Below are 15,317 nucleotides of genomic sequence, written 5' to 3' on the forward strand. Positions count from 1 at the left end.
GTCTACTTTGGGAGCCTGGAGGCAGGAGAAGATGGGAGCAGGTGGAGACTCTGGCCGCTTCTTCCTTTCCACCAGCCTTCACATCTCCCAAGCTGGGGACCACACCCCCTGCCCTATTCCCACTGCCCACACACTCAGAGCCAGAGCATTCTCTGTACTAAGGAGGATCAGAGGCCCAGGTGGGAAAAACGCTCCTGCGAGGCTTCTGGGATGAAGTTCCAGCTCTACATTGGAGAGATGCTTAACAATCTGCAACCCCCCACACCCACCGTGCCACATCCTTACAAGCCTATAGGCTCAGTCTTTCAGGGCCAAACAAGATCTTCAAAATCCATTGTTTGATATACACTAACATATGTAAAACAGATAGCCAGTGGGAATTTGCTGTACGACTCAGGGACCTCAAACCAGGCCTCTGTGACAACCTCAAGGGGTAGGATGGGGTGGGAGGTGGGAGGGAGGCTCACGAGGGAAGGGACATATGTTTACCTATGGCTGATCCATGTTGATGTATGGCAGAAACCAACACAATGTTGTAATTATTCTTCAATTAAAAATAAATAAGAAAAAAATCCATTGTTTGAACACTAGTCTGACTGGCTCACCTGCCTGGCTAGCTCCAGAACAGGCTGAATATCTCTTAGGACAAGACCCTCCCTGCCCTTCAGGAGCATTTGCTGAGCCCCTTCTGAGGCTGATCCATGGTTACTCTGGCTTTAGATCAGTCAGTCCGTCAGCACCAACTTGGTGAGGCCTTATTCTGAGCCCTATCAAAGGATAGAGGGGCCAGTCAGAGGGTCACCTCAGAAGACTGCCTGGCCCATGGAGGCTGGGTGACCGGCTGGGCCTTGCTGAGATACCCTTGCCTCCCTGGTGCAAGGCTCCCTCGTTCTCCTTCCCTGCCCCATTGGTCACTAGGCCTGGGCTGTGATAATTCCCCACACCACAGCTAGAAACCACAATGTATCAGTAGGTCAGGGGGAGGGGGACTAGAAATGGCCCGTAAAAGCCTCGGGCTCCCCATAAATGCAGAGCAGGCCTTTGAAAGCCCAAAGCACTTTTATGTGCTAGTTAAAGGGCCTTCCTGTTGTGTCGCCAGGATTTACAGGGAGGTGGGTGGGGGAGTGGGGTGAGGTGAGGCCAAGTGCAGCCTCCACCTACTGACACTCCCTGGGCTTTTCGAGCTTCAACCTTCTGGGTCCCAGAGGAGAAAGGAGGAAGGGGAGGGCTTCGCGACTTCTTGGCTGTCACACTCTATTTACCAAGCAGGGACTTCGAGGCTCCTCCTTGGCCCTTTGAGATCCTGAACCAGCTCGCTGGGGCAGTGATGACCAAGGCAGGGACGTATTCCAGGCCAGCAGCGCCCATAGCTGTGGGGAAGGAGTCCCTGGAAACAGGCAGAGGCCAGGCTACCCGTGTGGTGTTCAAGCACATAGGAGTAGGAGAGTCCAAATGGCTTTGTTTGGAGAGATTGTGCCATCACCAGTCTCACCGTGCCCTGTGTCTGATGCCAGCATTAAGGGATCACGGGGAGAGAGCCTGCATCTGCTCCAATCTCGACTCTGTGAGTTACTGATGCCTGTCCATCAACATGCCTCCATGGGACACCCTGTAGGAATGCTATGTCAATGAATTTAAACTTCAAAAAATAAAAAGGGAAAAGACCAATAAAGTTAGTGTGCTATTCTGGCTACCATCCGTCATGAAAAAATGAGTTTACTTTCCTCTCTGCGAGAGCTGAAAAGGACCCTCTCTGACCCGTGTGGAGGGGCGAGGTGCCCCTCTGAGTTCTTCCAGAGCATGCTGTGCTCACACCCACATGGGGCCTGCCAGCATCATGTGAAGACCCAGCGTGTTCTGAAGAACCAAGAACCCACCGCTGTGCATGTGTGTGCTCAGTTATGTCTGACTCTTTGTGATTCCATGGACTGCAGCCTGCCAGGCTCCTCTGTCCATGGGATTCTCCAGGCAAGAATACTGGAGTGGGTTACCGTTCCTATTCCAGAGGATCTTCCCAACCCAGGGATCTAACCCACCTCTTCTGTGTCTCCTGCATTGGCAGGCGGATTCTTCACCACTGTGCCACCTGGAAAGCACACCCCTGGAGCCAGGCATTGTGCCTGGTGATTCACTCACATCGTCCCGTATTGTCCCATTTCAACCTCCCACTTTTCTGCAAGGGAGACACCAGCATCCTCCCCATTTTATAGTTCAGAACAGAGAACTAGCAAATGCCAACCTCTTCTCCTGTATCAGACCCATTTGAGAAACAATATGTGCATTCTCCCCGTTCATCCTCCCGACCTCCCAGCTAAGTAATATCAACCCTGATTTGCTTATGAGGAAATGGAGGCCCACAGGAGTTCGTTGACTCAGGGAAGATCCAGGTGGGTAGCACCCAGCCGAGTGCCTTACCCCTCCCTTTGTTTCACTGGAGCTGTGGGTCTCCCCCTGTGCTTGTGCTCAGATGCCAGCACGTGGGAGTGGGGAGAAGAGCCCCACTCCTCTGCTGATGTCTGAGGAGTCTCAGCTTTTGGCCCTCAGGCCTAACTTGTCTTTGTTTTTCTAACAGCCCCATCCCCTTGCTCTAGCTGCCCTCTCCTGGATCACTTCATCCCTCCTGGGGAGCAGCAGCCACAGCATTCTCAGCCTCCTGGGCGTGAGACCCTGGGGCCCTGTACACAGGCAGGGGGATTTCTGCATTGACCTCGCTCTGACCCCTGTCCCCAGCCTGCTGGCCCCAGGTGCCCATTGTGGCCTCAGGCCTCTGGCATTCTTCCCTGACGCTGCAGCTCCCCTCTGCTCCTCTGTGACCCTATTGAGTTTCCCCAGGTCTGGCCAAACACACACTGCCATATGGGAGAGAGTTACATTTCCTGTATATGTGTCAAAATATCTGAGCGGATGTGAAATAGATCAGACATGTATAAAAATAAACTTTTACGGGGTGACTGACTACTCCCCTCCAAGGGGAACCAGCGATGCACTCTTCATCTGGGGCCCAGAAGGTTGGCTAGGGTCATGGGGACCATTCCCCACGCCCGGCTCCCCATGGCTGTGCCCCCTCACTTCCTCAGGCTAGGCACCGGCTCTTCTCCTGGAAGGCATTCTCCCAGGGGTCCACAGGCGTGGAGACCCTCCAGAAGAGGGCTGAAAGCAGCAAGCTACCTCTCTGGCCCCAGTTTCTTGTTGGGAGTAGCAGGTCTTGCTCTTTGAGTTCCCTTTCCTCTGGCAATCTATGACTCTACCACCCTGGGGTCCCCACGCTAGGCCACAGTAGGGCCGTCTCATCACCTCTTCTGTTGAGCGGAACAGGAGGGTTACACCTCAGTTGTCCTCTTCCTGCGGCATTAGTGTGAGGCCTGGTGGACTGGGAGCTCGGGGTTCTCTCTGTCTAGGCACCCCTGCTTGAGTTTACCACTAAGGCTTGTGAAAAGCATCTGTGTGTCAAGGTCATTTTGCCCATCCTCCTGCTTCTGGCTAACTGGTCCAATTAAACAAGGCCTTTTCTCTTTATTGGGCTTTCTGGGTGACGCTAGTGGTAAAGAACCTGCCTGCCAGTGCAGGAGACGTAAGAGACGCAGGTTCGATCCCTGGGTCGGGAAGATCTCCTGGAGGCTGGCATGGCAACCCACTCTGGTATTCTTGCCTGGAGAATCCCATGGACAGAGGGGCCTGTCTACAGTCCATAGGGTTGCAAAATCCATAGGGTCCCAAAGAGTCGGACATGACTGAAGTGACTTAGCATGCACTCATGCACATTCTCTTTATTGCTAAAAGTTTACAGAAAGCAGCATACCAGCTTTACGTCAGAAAATTTCCCCCTAATTGTTACCCTAAATTCTTCTGCACCAAGATCCCTTTTTACCCTTCTCCTCAGTCATGAGCTAGAGAGGATGCTCTGTGGTTTTGGACAGCTCAGGAGATTCCTGCGCTGACCACTCTGTGACCTCTGAAGCAACTGAGGGGAGAAGAGCCTCTGTGCCAACCCATGAGATTCCCACCAGACCCCATTCTTGGGCCACTGGTTTCTGTCTGGCAAAGAACCCAGCCTGATTTGCTGTCTTTGCTGTCTTTGCTGTCTGTCTTTGCTCAGCCAAGGGGCCAGAGGGTCTCAGGGCTGAAGACAGATCTCCAGCACATAAACTTGGTCAGAAGCCAGGGTTTCGATTCCATTCCCCACAACTCTCCAGGCTGGAGGCTTCCTCTTCTCCTCTTGGCTCCCACACCCTGCTTCCTGGTCCCGGGCTGTCACTGCAGACACACTACTCCTATAGACACCAGTATCTGATGGGCATCTGCAAGCCAGTGTCCAGAGTTAGGGCTACAAGACCAGCTCTTGGGCTCAAAGACCAGCTCTCAGCTTCCAATCAGCCTGACTCTTCCATCTCCCGGCTACTGCCCCCTGCTTCCCAGGCCTCTTTGAAGCACCTTGTGTCCAGACCAACTGAAAATGCCAGTTTTCAGATTCAGTTATTGAATCTGAGGTACAGAGTTCTGCTAAGCGGGAATACATGGCTATTAATATACTGAGTGTCAATGGGGGGCAGTATTTTGGAGAGGCCAAGGGAAGCACAGGTCTGACAGCTTGCTCATGGCCCCCTGGGTATTCTCTAGTTCTCTTCAAGACAAAGAGCCCCTGCCCTAACCCTAACCCTGCCATTCGAGACACTTAACTCTTAATCAGGTCCCTGTGAGTGAGAATACTGAGTTGACTTGTCTAGGAGCCCCAGGAGCACTTGTTAGTGAATGAACTTAATGTCCAACATGGTATTTTTACAGCTGAGAAGCTCTTGAGCCCTTGTTGGTGACCTCGGGAAGGCTATCATCTGGGAGTTCAGGCTGCCAGCCCAGCAGCTGGTCTCTTGGCTTTCGATGCCCAGGCTGACTGAGTTCTGATCATCTCCTAGGAGGTGAGGCGGCCCCTGATTCCCCACGTTCCTCCACTGGTTGATATGCCCCATGCTGTTCCCTGGGACATCCAACCAGCTGTGGGCTGGATTAGAAATTTTCCCTCTTGCTTTTGGCTCCCGCCTCTTCTAATGACCAGCTGCATGTGGTTAGTGCTGTCAGCTAGAGGAGCAAGAAGTCACCACTACAGGATCAGCAGTCTGCCCAGCCCAGTGCCCCACCTGCCAGTTGAAACTCCTCGGGGTCATCCAAGCCCAAATCAAATCCAAGTTGACCAGCTGCTTTGTCAGCTGTAGCTTAGCACCTCTCTTCCTGACAGAGGCCTGCCTGCCGAGTCATTTGGTTCCCCCAAGCCCAGGCTCATCTGGTCTGTTTCCAGCTTTCTTTCATCTTTTCTCTCTGGACCTCCATTTTGGTCCCAGCATCTTTGGAGCAACAGTCACATGGGTGGTTATATGCCATCTTCCCTGGCAAGAGCCTGCCTATAACTCAACTCAGAGAAGGGGCAGGTGGGCAAGAATCTCAACTAAGGGCTGGCCTGAGCATCCTCAGGTCAACAGCCAGGCTGAGAGGGTGGCACAAACTTCCCTGTTGGAGGACCAGCCTTGGCATCTCCCCAGGAGCAACAAAGGGCCCCTTTGGTCCTGCAGAATGGGTGCGGCAGCAGCATCTTTAAAGATGCCTACAGATTTCTCCACCCCGACCCCATGGCAGACTCACGAAACCAGCAAGAGCAGACGGGATTCAGGGCAGCACTCTGTGGGCACCTCCTCTGTCTTCACTTTTAACACATCATGTTTGATCTTTGCTGCATAGTAGAGGGTTCCTGCCACTCTGATTGATGACACAGATCTTCAAAGGAACTGTCATCCCTAGAGGGAGGGAAGATTAATCAAAGCTGTTCCCAGGCGGGTATCTATCCACCGATGCTAGGCCCTCTGGGACCCCTCTGTCCCTCAGCCAGGTCTCTGTAGCTGCCACCATTCCTCCTGATCCTGGAGCCCTTTTGCTTCTCCACTTAATCTGGCTTAGATGTGAAGAAATCTTTTTTTTCTATTGTTACAGCCAAGACTATAATTGTTTTGTTTTAGGAAGCTAAGGGGGGAATGGGCTCAGGAACTGGAAGACACATGATGGGTTACAGAGCATCAGTCTTAGTGGAACCACAATCTGCCCCATAACACCGTACCTGGCCTCGCATATCAGCCCCCACCTCAGCCGCCAGGACCCTGTAGCTTTCCCTACTCCCTGATCCCAGATGAGGAAGGCAGATTCCTACTGGGCCCCACACATTCTCCCCTACCCCGATCTAAGGGCTTCCCTGGTGGCTCAGCGGCAAAGAGTCCACCTGCAATTCAGGAGATGTGGATTTGATCCCTGGGTCGGGAAGATCCCCTGGAGGAGGAAATGGCCACCCGCTCCAGTATTCTTGCCTGGGAAATCCCATGGAGAGAGGAGCCTGGCGGGCTATAGTCCATGGGGTCACAAACAGTCAGACACAGCTTAGCCACTAAGCAACAACAACCCCGCCCCAGGCCTCTGACACCATCTGACTGGGTGCTGCCCACAGCCTCCCAGAGGACTTTAACATTGGCCTGGGACAAGGCTTTTCATGGTTAGCCCCTGCATGCTGCCCTGACGGACATTTTTTTCTGCCTGAGCTTTCTCCCCAAAGCCTCGTATCTGTCCTTTTTCTAGGACAGAAGAACACAGCTTCTCCCCATCTCACCTGCCCTTCTAGTTGCCCCACCTGCCAAGTCTGAGTCCAGCCTGAGCCCCACCTCTTGCTCTGGGTAAATTGGCAGCTCAGAGTTCCTCCCCACTGTCTAGCGCAGACGTCTGGCACAGATTTAGTGTGTGAGGAATGTTTGTGGAACGCAGGCGTGGATGCAGCATGAATAACCAGCCCTGGCTCCAAGCAGCTGACCCCCCCCACCCCCGCCACTCTCAGTCCCAGGACCCGATGATGGCTCCATCTCCGATGAGTCATTTTGCTGATTTCTGAGGCTTTGTAATGCACCCCTCTGAAGTTCAGAGCACATTTAGTATGTTTAAATGAGCGTCAGGTACCATGGCTACAGCCTGAAGCTGTCTTTTATCATCCAAAACCACACAGCCAAGGGTGCAGATGGGCTGAGAGGACGCCCGGTGTGGCTCATGGTGGAAGCACCCCCAACTGAGATGACGGGCCACCAGCCACATGATGGACGGGGTCTTCACCAGGGAAGGGCCTGGGAAGGAGGGAACACCCGCTCAGCAGCAGTGCTGGCTGGGCGTTCCTACAGCCCTGGTAGAGCAGAGACGGTGTGGGAAAGAAAGCCCTTTGCGGACCCCAGCTTAGGTTGGCAGTGTGTGTGTGTGTGTGTGTGTATGAGTGAGCAATAGCTGAGGGCTGCTCCTATGGGGCGCCTACATGCACTGCAAGGATTTAGGGTGTGACGTGGATAATTCAGTTTTGGCTGCAGTCAAGAATTCTTGCGTGAAGGTGACTGGCCCCTGCCCAGTTATCCTGCCCCATCTCTCGCCCCCTGCCCACCCCACCCCTACCCACTCCAGCTAGACTGAGTCCCACACTCTTACACACGGGCTTGTGCCTGCCGGGCTCTCAGTCAAGCTCCTGCTCCCCTGTCAGACACACCAAGCACCCTCCTGGATGAAGCTTCTCTGACCTAGACCTCCCTCCTGGTGGAGTTGGGAGTTCCTTCCTCTCCATGGTCACGTTTATGCCCAGTGCTAAAATGACAGGTTTCTGTGTGTGCATCCTCCACACAGGGACATGTCTTCCTATCCTCTCTCCTTCCCTCAGCACCTGGCACAGTGCCCTGCTCAGGGTGAGCACCGATGTCTGTGCCTGGAGCACGGCGGCCCAGAGCATGACCCCTGAGGGTGGTGGGGGTGACTGCCATCTGCAGGAGGACAGGGCTCATCTCCACATGAGGCTCTGGACCCTGTCCCAGGACTGTGTGCCCAGGCCCAGAGAGGGTGGAGGCCCTAGGTCTGGTTGGTTAGGACTGCTGGAGCTGGCCAGGAAGGTCACCAGTGACATCTAGTGGTCACAGTAGGCTGCAGCCCCACAAGGGTTTCCAGAAGGTGTGAGTCTGAGTGGCATGATGTATGCACTGCACTGGGCTTCTGAGAGGCTCCCAGCCAGTGTGACATCTCCAGGGCGGCAGGCCAGCAGTGTAAGGCAGGACCTAAGTTGTAGGGTGCAAGGACAGAGGCTTGGCAGCCCATAGAATCTGCAGCCACATCCCTGGGCTCCCAAGGCCCGCTGTGATCCCCTGCCCTCCATCTGCTCCAGCTCCCTCTCCCTGCCTGCCCAGGCTTGGGCCTATCTGCCTCAACCTTGGCCCCTAAAACCGTGTCAGGGAGCTTTGGGTCCCCACTGGAGCAGCCACAGACCACTTGGGTACAGCTGCTGAAACAGCCAGTGCCAGCCAGCAGATGAAGGATGGATGACGGGCCTCATTTACCTACTGAACACCTGCGTGCCAGGCATCCTGGAGAGCACCCAAGGCCAGGGCCACCTAAAGAGCTGCCTGCTTGGTCCCAGGCCAGCCCTCACTAGCCTGGCCCTAGCAGCTCTGGGAGACCCCTCCTCAAGGGGCAGGGGTTCCCTGATCACTGCTACAGGCAGTGGCACAGACTCCACAGTGGTGGCCTGAGGGCAGGTTCAACGGGGGGCTGTGTCTGGGGACTGGCCTGTGTTCTGCCTGCCTGCTGGTCAGCTCTCTCCCCTGCGGGCCTCGCAGAGCGCTGCGTGTGTGCTCAGGAAGTGCTGAAGGTGGGGCTGCCTGGCATGGAGGAGGCAGGGGCTGCTGGAACCAGGACTTCAGGCTCTCCACGTCTGAACTCCACTTTCTCTGCTAGTTTTTCCTGTGAACCATTTCCAGACTGTAAGGCGAGGGGAAGAGGGACACTATTCTCAGCAGGGAGGCCTGCAGAGGTATTCACTGTCCTTTTTTTGCAGTAACAATTCCTTCCTATTTCTCCTTCTCCCCCTCCTTCCTTTCCTGGCACAAATGTCCTTTCGTCCCTTCTCCCTGCCGCCTCTGCACGACTCCTCTGCCTGCCCCTCACTCCTCTTATCCCTCTGGACTCCTCTTCTTTCTGAGCATGGTCTGTGCTCAGCCTGTGCGCTCTCCACCCCCTCCTCTCTCCACTGTTTCTGTGGTTCCACCTGCCTTCCTTCTGCTTGCTTTGTCTCCATCCCCCCGTTTCTCAGTATCTCTCAGTCCCCCTCCAGCTAGCATCCCATCCCCCCTGCCCCACCTCCCCTGGAAGGCCAGCCTGACATTTCTAAAGTGTAATAATAACTTGATAACTTACCCGGAGAGTGAGGTGGGTAGAGGCATAATGTCCCTTGCTCATGAGCCTTTTGAGCAGCCATAGTCAGTGGTTGTAGATTAGCCAAAGCTCAGGGCACCGCCACTGCCAGCTGTCAACCAGCATCTCCTGGCCCCTTCATGCCCTTGGCCTGCTGGGTCTGCAGAGGCTGCTGGGCTGCCTACCTGTGCCAGCAAGAGGGCTTAGCCCATTTGTGGGGTATCACATGTGGGCATGTTGCTTCATGCAATGGAGTCTTCCCCTGACAGTTGGGGGTAACAGCTCACATTTCCAAGTTTTTATAAATACACAATGTCTTTATGGGTCAGGCACTGTGTAGGGTCCTGGAGGCATGACCTGTCTCTTGAGACCTTCACAAGGGAGGGGAGGCATTAGAGGAAGTAAATGAGATTCAAGGAGCAGGCTGCTCCAGGTGGCCCCAGGCTGGCCACTGGACCCTTGGCTTTTATCCTACAGAGTTCAAGCCCTTGTGTGCCAATGTCCCAGAGTCCTACACCAAGGGCTCCAGGCACCCAGGTGTTCTTCCTCCCCCTCCTCCTCTCCTAAAGACTTTATGCTGGTTTTCCTGTGACACGATTGCACTTAAAGTTGTTTGTCAGAGGGGCTGGGACCCACCACTGACCAGCGTTCTCTCTGTACACATTTGTTCCTTTCCCTCAAGTCACAAAACCCACTCATTCCCACTAATCTTCCTCCCTAATTATGGCAATCGTTGTCTGATTGCCTGCTCTGATTACACAACTGCATTTTCTCATGCTAATTGCATAATGAAGACAAGCAATCGCCTGGGAAAAAATTATGAAATTTCCAAGCTCCAAATATGATTTGAGGGCCCAACAAGGTTCCTCTATTACCCTCGCTGGGGAGGGCAATGGGGGCTCCATCACAGAGGCAGGGGTCAGTGGTGACCATCTCTCCTAATGGGGACATACTAATTCTAAGGCTTCTGTCATGGCCCCCTAGCACACTGGGACTCTCTAGATCAGGAAGTGGATTTATGTGACCCAGCAGCTCTGGCCCTTGAAGCCTTGGTCACAGAGGTGCCAGTCTGCAAGTGGCCACTAGCTTTGAGGAGCCAGAGTCTGAGCTGTGGTCTCACCTGTTTCTAGAAGCCCAGGGCCAACCTTTCTTCCCCAGTGGCTGGGGCAAGTCTAGGAGGTCTGGCTGAGGCAGGTAGCTGGTTCTTTTCTTCCTCCAAGCCCAGGACTCGGGCCCCTACTCTTTCCTCATAAATTCCATAGCCTGGGAGAGAGATTGCAGGCCACTCCCCTCCCCGTTTCACTTTCCTTCCATCTCCAGCAGAAGACGACTTAAACCTTGCCCCTAGGAAGCCTTTCTAGGTTAGCTCTGCTCTGGGCATTTTTCACAGTAGCTCCCCCCACCACAACCTTGTCCATCTCATGGTTTGTCCATCACAGGGTCCTTCCTTCCAGAGGCTGGGAACTCTCAGACAGCCGAGGAGAAACCTCATCCATCCTCAGCTCCCTCAGCAAGACAGACGTCCTGCCATCATGGAGTCCACGGGGCCCCCACGCACTGTATGAACATCTGCAATTTCTATCTTATTCCAAATGCACCAAGGGAGGTGGCTGTTTAAAGAATACTGTAGAAGATCCTTTGGTAAAGACTGCAAACACTTTCTGACTTATTTTTTTATGTAATTTTGAATTTTCATTTCTCTGGGGGAGATGGAGAGGCTACAAGCAGGTTCATTCACTTCCACAGCCTGCTGTTCTGGACCCTGCATCTGCCTGCACGGCTCAGCATGTTGAAATTTATCATCTTCTTTCAACAAACGTGCATGTGAGGCCTTCTGTGTACCAGTCTTTGTGTGCTGGAAGCAGGGTTACAAAAACAGATGAGACCCATTCTCTGCCACTGAGAGTCAGTGAGGGAGACACAGATCTGTATAGGTACATCAACACAAGTAATGTTCAAGGAGGGTAATGGCTGCACAGAGGCAGGTGGGATTACCTTCACCTAGGACTGGGGAAAGTAGGGAAGGCTTCATGGAGGAAGTGGGTTTTAACAAGCATTTAGAAGGATGAGCTGAAGCATTCTAATGAAACAGGTTAAGTAGAGGAAAAGGCTGGTGGGTGTGGCTGGAGTGGAGGATGCCAAATGAGGAAGCCTGAGGGGAAGCAGAGACAGGTCATGATGCCCTTGGATGCCAGGCTGAGGAGCTAGGTTTGATTCCAAAAGCAAAAGGGTGAAACCAGATGGTGTCACTCAAGAGTGCCGCCCAGTCAGCTGCCCCTTCCCCACCTCCTTCCTCCTCTCCTCTCCCGACCACAGGAGCCCTCTTATTATTTCTGTTCTTCCTTGGAACAAAATCCAAAATCTGCCCCTCCTTTGCATCTCCACCAATCCCAGCCCAGTTCAGACCCTCACTTTCTTCCAGCCGGTGGCTCAGAATTCATAGTGCGTCTCTTCCTTCCAGTCCTGCTCCCTCAGGGCCATTCATTCTTGGGGTGAGATTCCTGACTCTTTAGCTTAGTTTCTTGATGGACTAGAATTTGGTCACCTGCTGGAGGTGAGAACAAGGGTTTGGAGGAAGGAAGAGGGCAGCTGAGTCTGTGGCATTCGTGGATGTTTTCTTCTGCCGTCCAAGGCTGCCAGAGTCAGAGGAGGGGGTGGAGGCAGGCGCAACCTGGGTAGAGAATCAGCCCAGTGCTGTGGAAGGGTGAGGTCTGGAAAGTCCAGGGCTGTTGGCAACAGTCTCAATCAAGTGTAGCCCAGGCCCCAGGGAGAGGAAGGAAAGGGGGAAGAAGAGGGGAGGAGAGGAAAGAACAGGTTCTTGCCGGGAGCAGCCGTGGAGCACAAAGTGTCGCGGAGAAGTGAGTGCACCCCTGACAATATTCCCCACCAGCTGCGGGACGTCAGCCAGGCCTCCACGCTCACTCATTTCCAGAGTGCACCCATTGCCTTCCTCATGGATTTAAATGTGTTAGCACATTCACAGGGCTCAGCCCAGGGGACCTTCAAGTTGAGCAGAAAACTACCGAGACCACAGAAGTTGCTGACACCAGAGGCCCCAGCATGTTCCTTCCTTACTGGCCTCGGAGCCGCGGGCACCCTCGGGCACACAGGGCACCGAGCAGATGTCGCAGGAGGCCAAACTTGTGTGCTGCCTGCTGGCAGTGACAGTAGGCAGCCCCACCATCTCCTCTGGCAGGTGGAGGGTAGGACAGTACCTGCCCCAGAGGCCGGGAGGATTCACTAAGGTCGGGCCTTGCAGCAGATGCTGCCGGCGGCCCAGCCTGAGCCCCTCGGCATTCCCAGTTGCTTAAGATGGGTTCCAGCAGATTCATTTCTGCAAAAGGGGCTGGGCCCTGGGTGGGGTTAGCTGGCTCTGGAATTCAAAGGTCACGAGGGATTTTTTTAGGTTCTAGGGTTTTATCTTGTCTCAACCCATGAGAGGAGAGTGTATCATCCCAGGTGGTCTGACCCTGGGGTGGGAGCAGCTAGCCTCCATTGCCAGGTTTTACAGTGACTTCTGTGTCCTGGCGCCTCCCTCAGGTAGTCTCATTCTTTTGGTTGAGTGGGCTTTAACTGCGCCAAGAGAGAATTATTTGTAAGTAGGGGATGGGGGTGAGATGGAAGTGGAGAGAGTTAAAGTTACTGCCAGTTCCTGCAAGTCTCTGCCTAAGGAGGGTCTTCTTTGGTCACTGGAGCTGGCTCTGCACACATTAAGACCACAGGTACCAAGTTAGCACCCCAAAGACCAAAGGCACGGATTCAGCTTCTTTACTTCCCCGACGCACGGCTGGTGTATTCCATGCGGCCTCTCAAGGTGCCCGCTGGGACTAAGAGCTCCTAGTTGACCACAGAGGCCATCTGCTCACTGATGCAGTGTGGACTGCCCACCCTTATCTGTCTCGCTTTCTCGCTCCTGCTTACATGAGCATCCTGGGGTTACCTCCCAACTATGTATGTGCTTGAGAATCCCTGTCTCTGTGTCTGGGAAACCCAATCCAAGAGGGCGTGTCAAGTGTGTGACAGAAGGAGGACCCTTGATAAATTAAAGCAGGAAATATCTATCATGATATGATCTCTCCTTGGGGATGGGTCCCGGCAGAAAGGGCATGAAATAGTGCTGAATGAGGCAACATGGGTGTGTTTCCTTCTGCCGCCCTGTCCTTTGGGCCCTCCTGTCACACCCTCCTGCTCTTCTTTCTCCTAGTCCTACGTTCGCTTTCCCAACCCTCCTTTTTTCCTCTTCTCCTCTCATTTCTCCTCTAAAGGAGGAAGGAATGTTCTGTGTCCCAAATGCCCCCTCTCATTTCCCTAAAGTCCCACTCTGGACATGAGCCCTCTGATAAGCAGCATTGTGACATCACCATGCATCAGCCAATGGCTGTCCTCTTGGGCCCGGCCCTCGGCCTCCTGGGACCACTGCCCTCCGTTGATAAGGAGAAACCACACACATAAACCTTCTCCTACAGAACCCCTTCACCCTCAGGGCAGCCGCCAGAGCATGGATCCCTCCTGAATCTGCTGGCAGCCCGATGTTCCTCACAGTCAAGCTGCTCCTGGGCCGGAGATGTAGCCTGAAGGTGTCAGGACAGGAGAGCGTGGCCATGCTGAAGAAGCTGGTGTCCGAGCGGCTGCATGTGCCGGAGGAGCAGCAGCACCTGCTCTTCCGCGGCCAGCTGCTGGCAGATGACAAGCAGCTCTCCGACTACCGCATTGGGCCCAACGCCTCCATCAGCATGATCATGCGGCCCCTGGAGAAGCCGGCGCCTGAGGACACCCGCCTGCCCCAGCCCCTGTGGCACCACCTGGGCCAGGTCCTGGCCAAACACTTTGGGCCCCAGGACACTGAGGCAATGCTGCAGCTGCTGAGGCGGGAGCACGAGGAGTGCCTGCAGAGGATAAGCCTGGGGGACCTGGAGCAGCTGGCGCGGTACCTCCTGACCAAGGAGCCACTCGCACAGCCCACTGGGGAGAGGGAGCTTGAGGTTCTGAGTCCCAATAAGGAAGAGGAAAAGGAGGCTGTTCAGTAAACCAGCCATCCTGCTTGTTTGCACACTCAAATTCACCCCGCCTCATCCTTAAGTTTTCCCCAGTGACTCCCCACAAGTTCTTGCTGACATAGATGCATCTTTACCCCTTTTTGAAATTTCAGAGCAACTGGAGGGATTTTGGGCCTTTTTCTCCTCTCTTGGGCCTGTGGGTTCCCCTCTGAAACCCAGAGGGATTCCCTCCCCATCACTAGAAGCGGCTCTGGTCGCTCCACGGACAGCCCAAAAGGGGTGGTCACCGGCTGCCCCCACCCTCTGCCCCTCTGGGGGAGCAGCTCCTCCTGGGCTGGGCGGCTTTGCCCCTGCTTGTCCAGCAACAGCCCAGGCTGTCAGCACACCTCCTGGCTCAGAGTCTCCGTGTCTCTAGACAGACTGTCTTTCTCCTTGGGGGCAGAAAGACAGATAATGTGAGTTCATTTCTTCCATCCCCAGGCCATGGCGCCCACCCCCAGACCTCCGATGGCCAAGGGGAAAGGAGTGCCTGGCAGCTGGCACTTGCCCTCTGAGAGAGGCTGTCCCTACTTTCTGCCTGCTCGTGCTTCCACAGCGTAAGGGGCAGAGGCAGCAGAGGTAGGAGTTGGGGAGGGCTTCTGTGTGCAGGTCTGGTGTTCTCAGGGACACACACACACACGCGGGAGAGCAGGAAGCCGAGGCTTAGGCTGAAAAGGCAGTTTGCATCGTTGCACACTCACCGTGGTCAGCGTGAGCAGCACAGGGCCGCGCCCCCCTGTGCCCTGCCCCAAATCTCATCAATCACTGGGGCTCACTGAGCCCCCATTTCCTGCCCATCACTGCCCAGGCTTCCTGGGAGCAAAGAGAGTACCAGTCAGGGCCCTTGCTCTCACAGAGCATGCAGCTTCGGTGGAGAGGTCATACGTGTGACAAGTAAAGCAGCAACATGAAACCAGACTGCAACCCGTGTGACTACATGCCCAGGTGCCAGCCACCACCTTGCAGGGCGCAGTCCTCACAGACTATAGAAAAGCCAGGCCCCTTTCTCTGTTCTGGTGTGAGAAGGCCCTCACCAAGGGCTGA

At 54.6% G+C, this 15,317-nt stretch overlaps 1 protein-coding gene across 1 annotated transcript; it reads left to right on the plus strand.

The window, feature by feature from the left end:
- The first annotated feature begins 13,652 nt into the window (after nt 1-13,652).
- Nucleotides 13,653-14,295, plus strand: UBL4B (ubiquitin like 4B). Its single transcript, XM_086391719.1, has one exon. It carries the CDS (start codon nt 13,767-13,769, stop codon nt 14,262-14,264), a length of 498 nt encoding a protein of 165 aa, XP_086247845.1. The 5' UTR covers nt 13,653-13,766; the 3' UTR covers nt 14,265-14,295.
- The last annotated feature ends 1,022 nt before the right edge of the window (nt 14,296-15,317 follow it).

This window comes from Bos grunniens, chromosome 3, assembly GCF_055505025.1.
Source record: "Bos grunniens cultivar Pamir isolate PY7600 chromosome 3, Bosgru_T2T1.0, whole genome shotgun sequence".
Classification (NCBI taxonomy): Eukaryota; Metazoa; Chordata; class Mammalia; order Artiodactyla; family Bovidae; genus Bos; species Bos grunniens.

Excerpts from the sequence above, each read along its gene's own strand:
- UBL4B (XM_086391719.1), top strand. The coding sequence starts at position 13,767 with ATGTTCCTCACAGTCAAGCTGCTCCTGGGCCGGAGATGTAGCCTGAAG.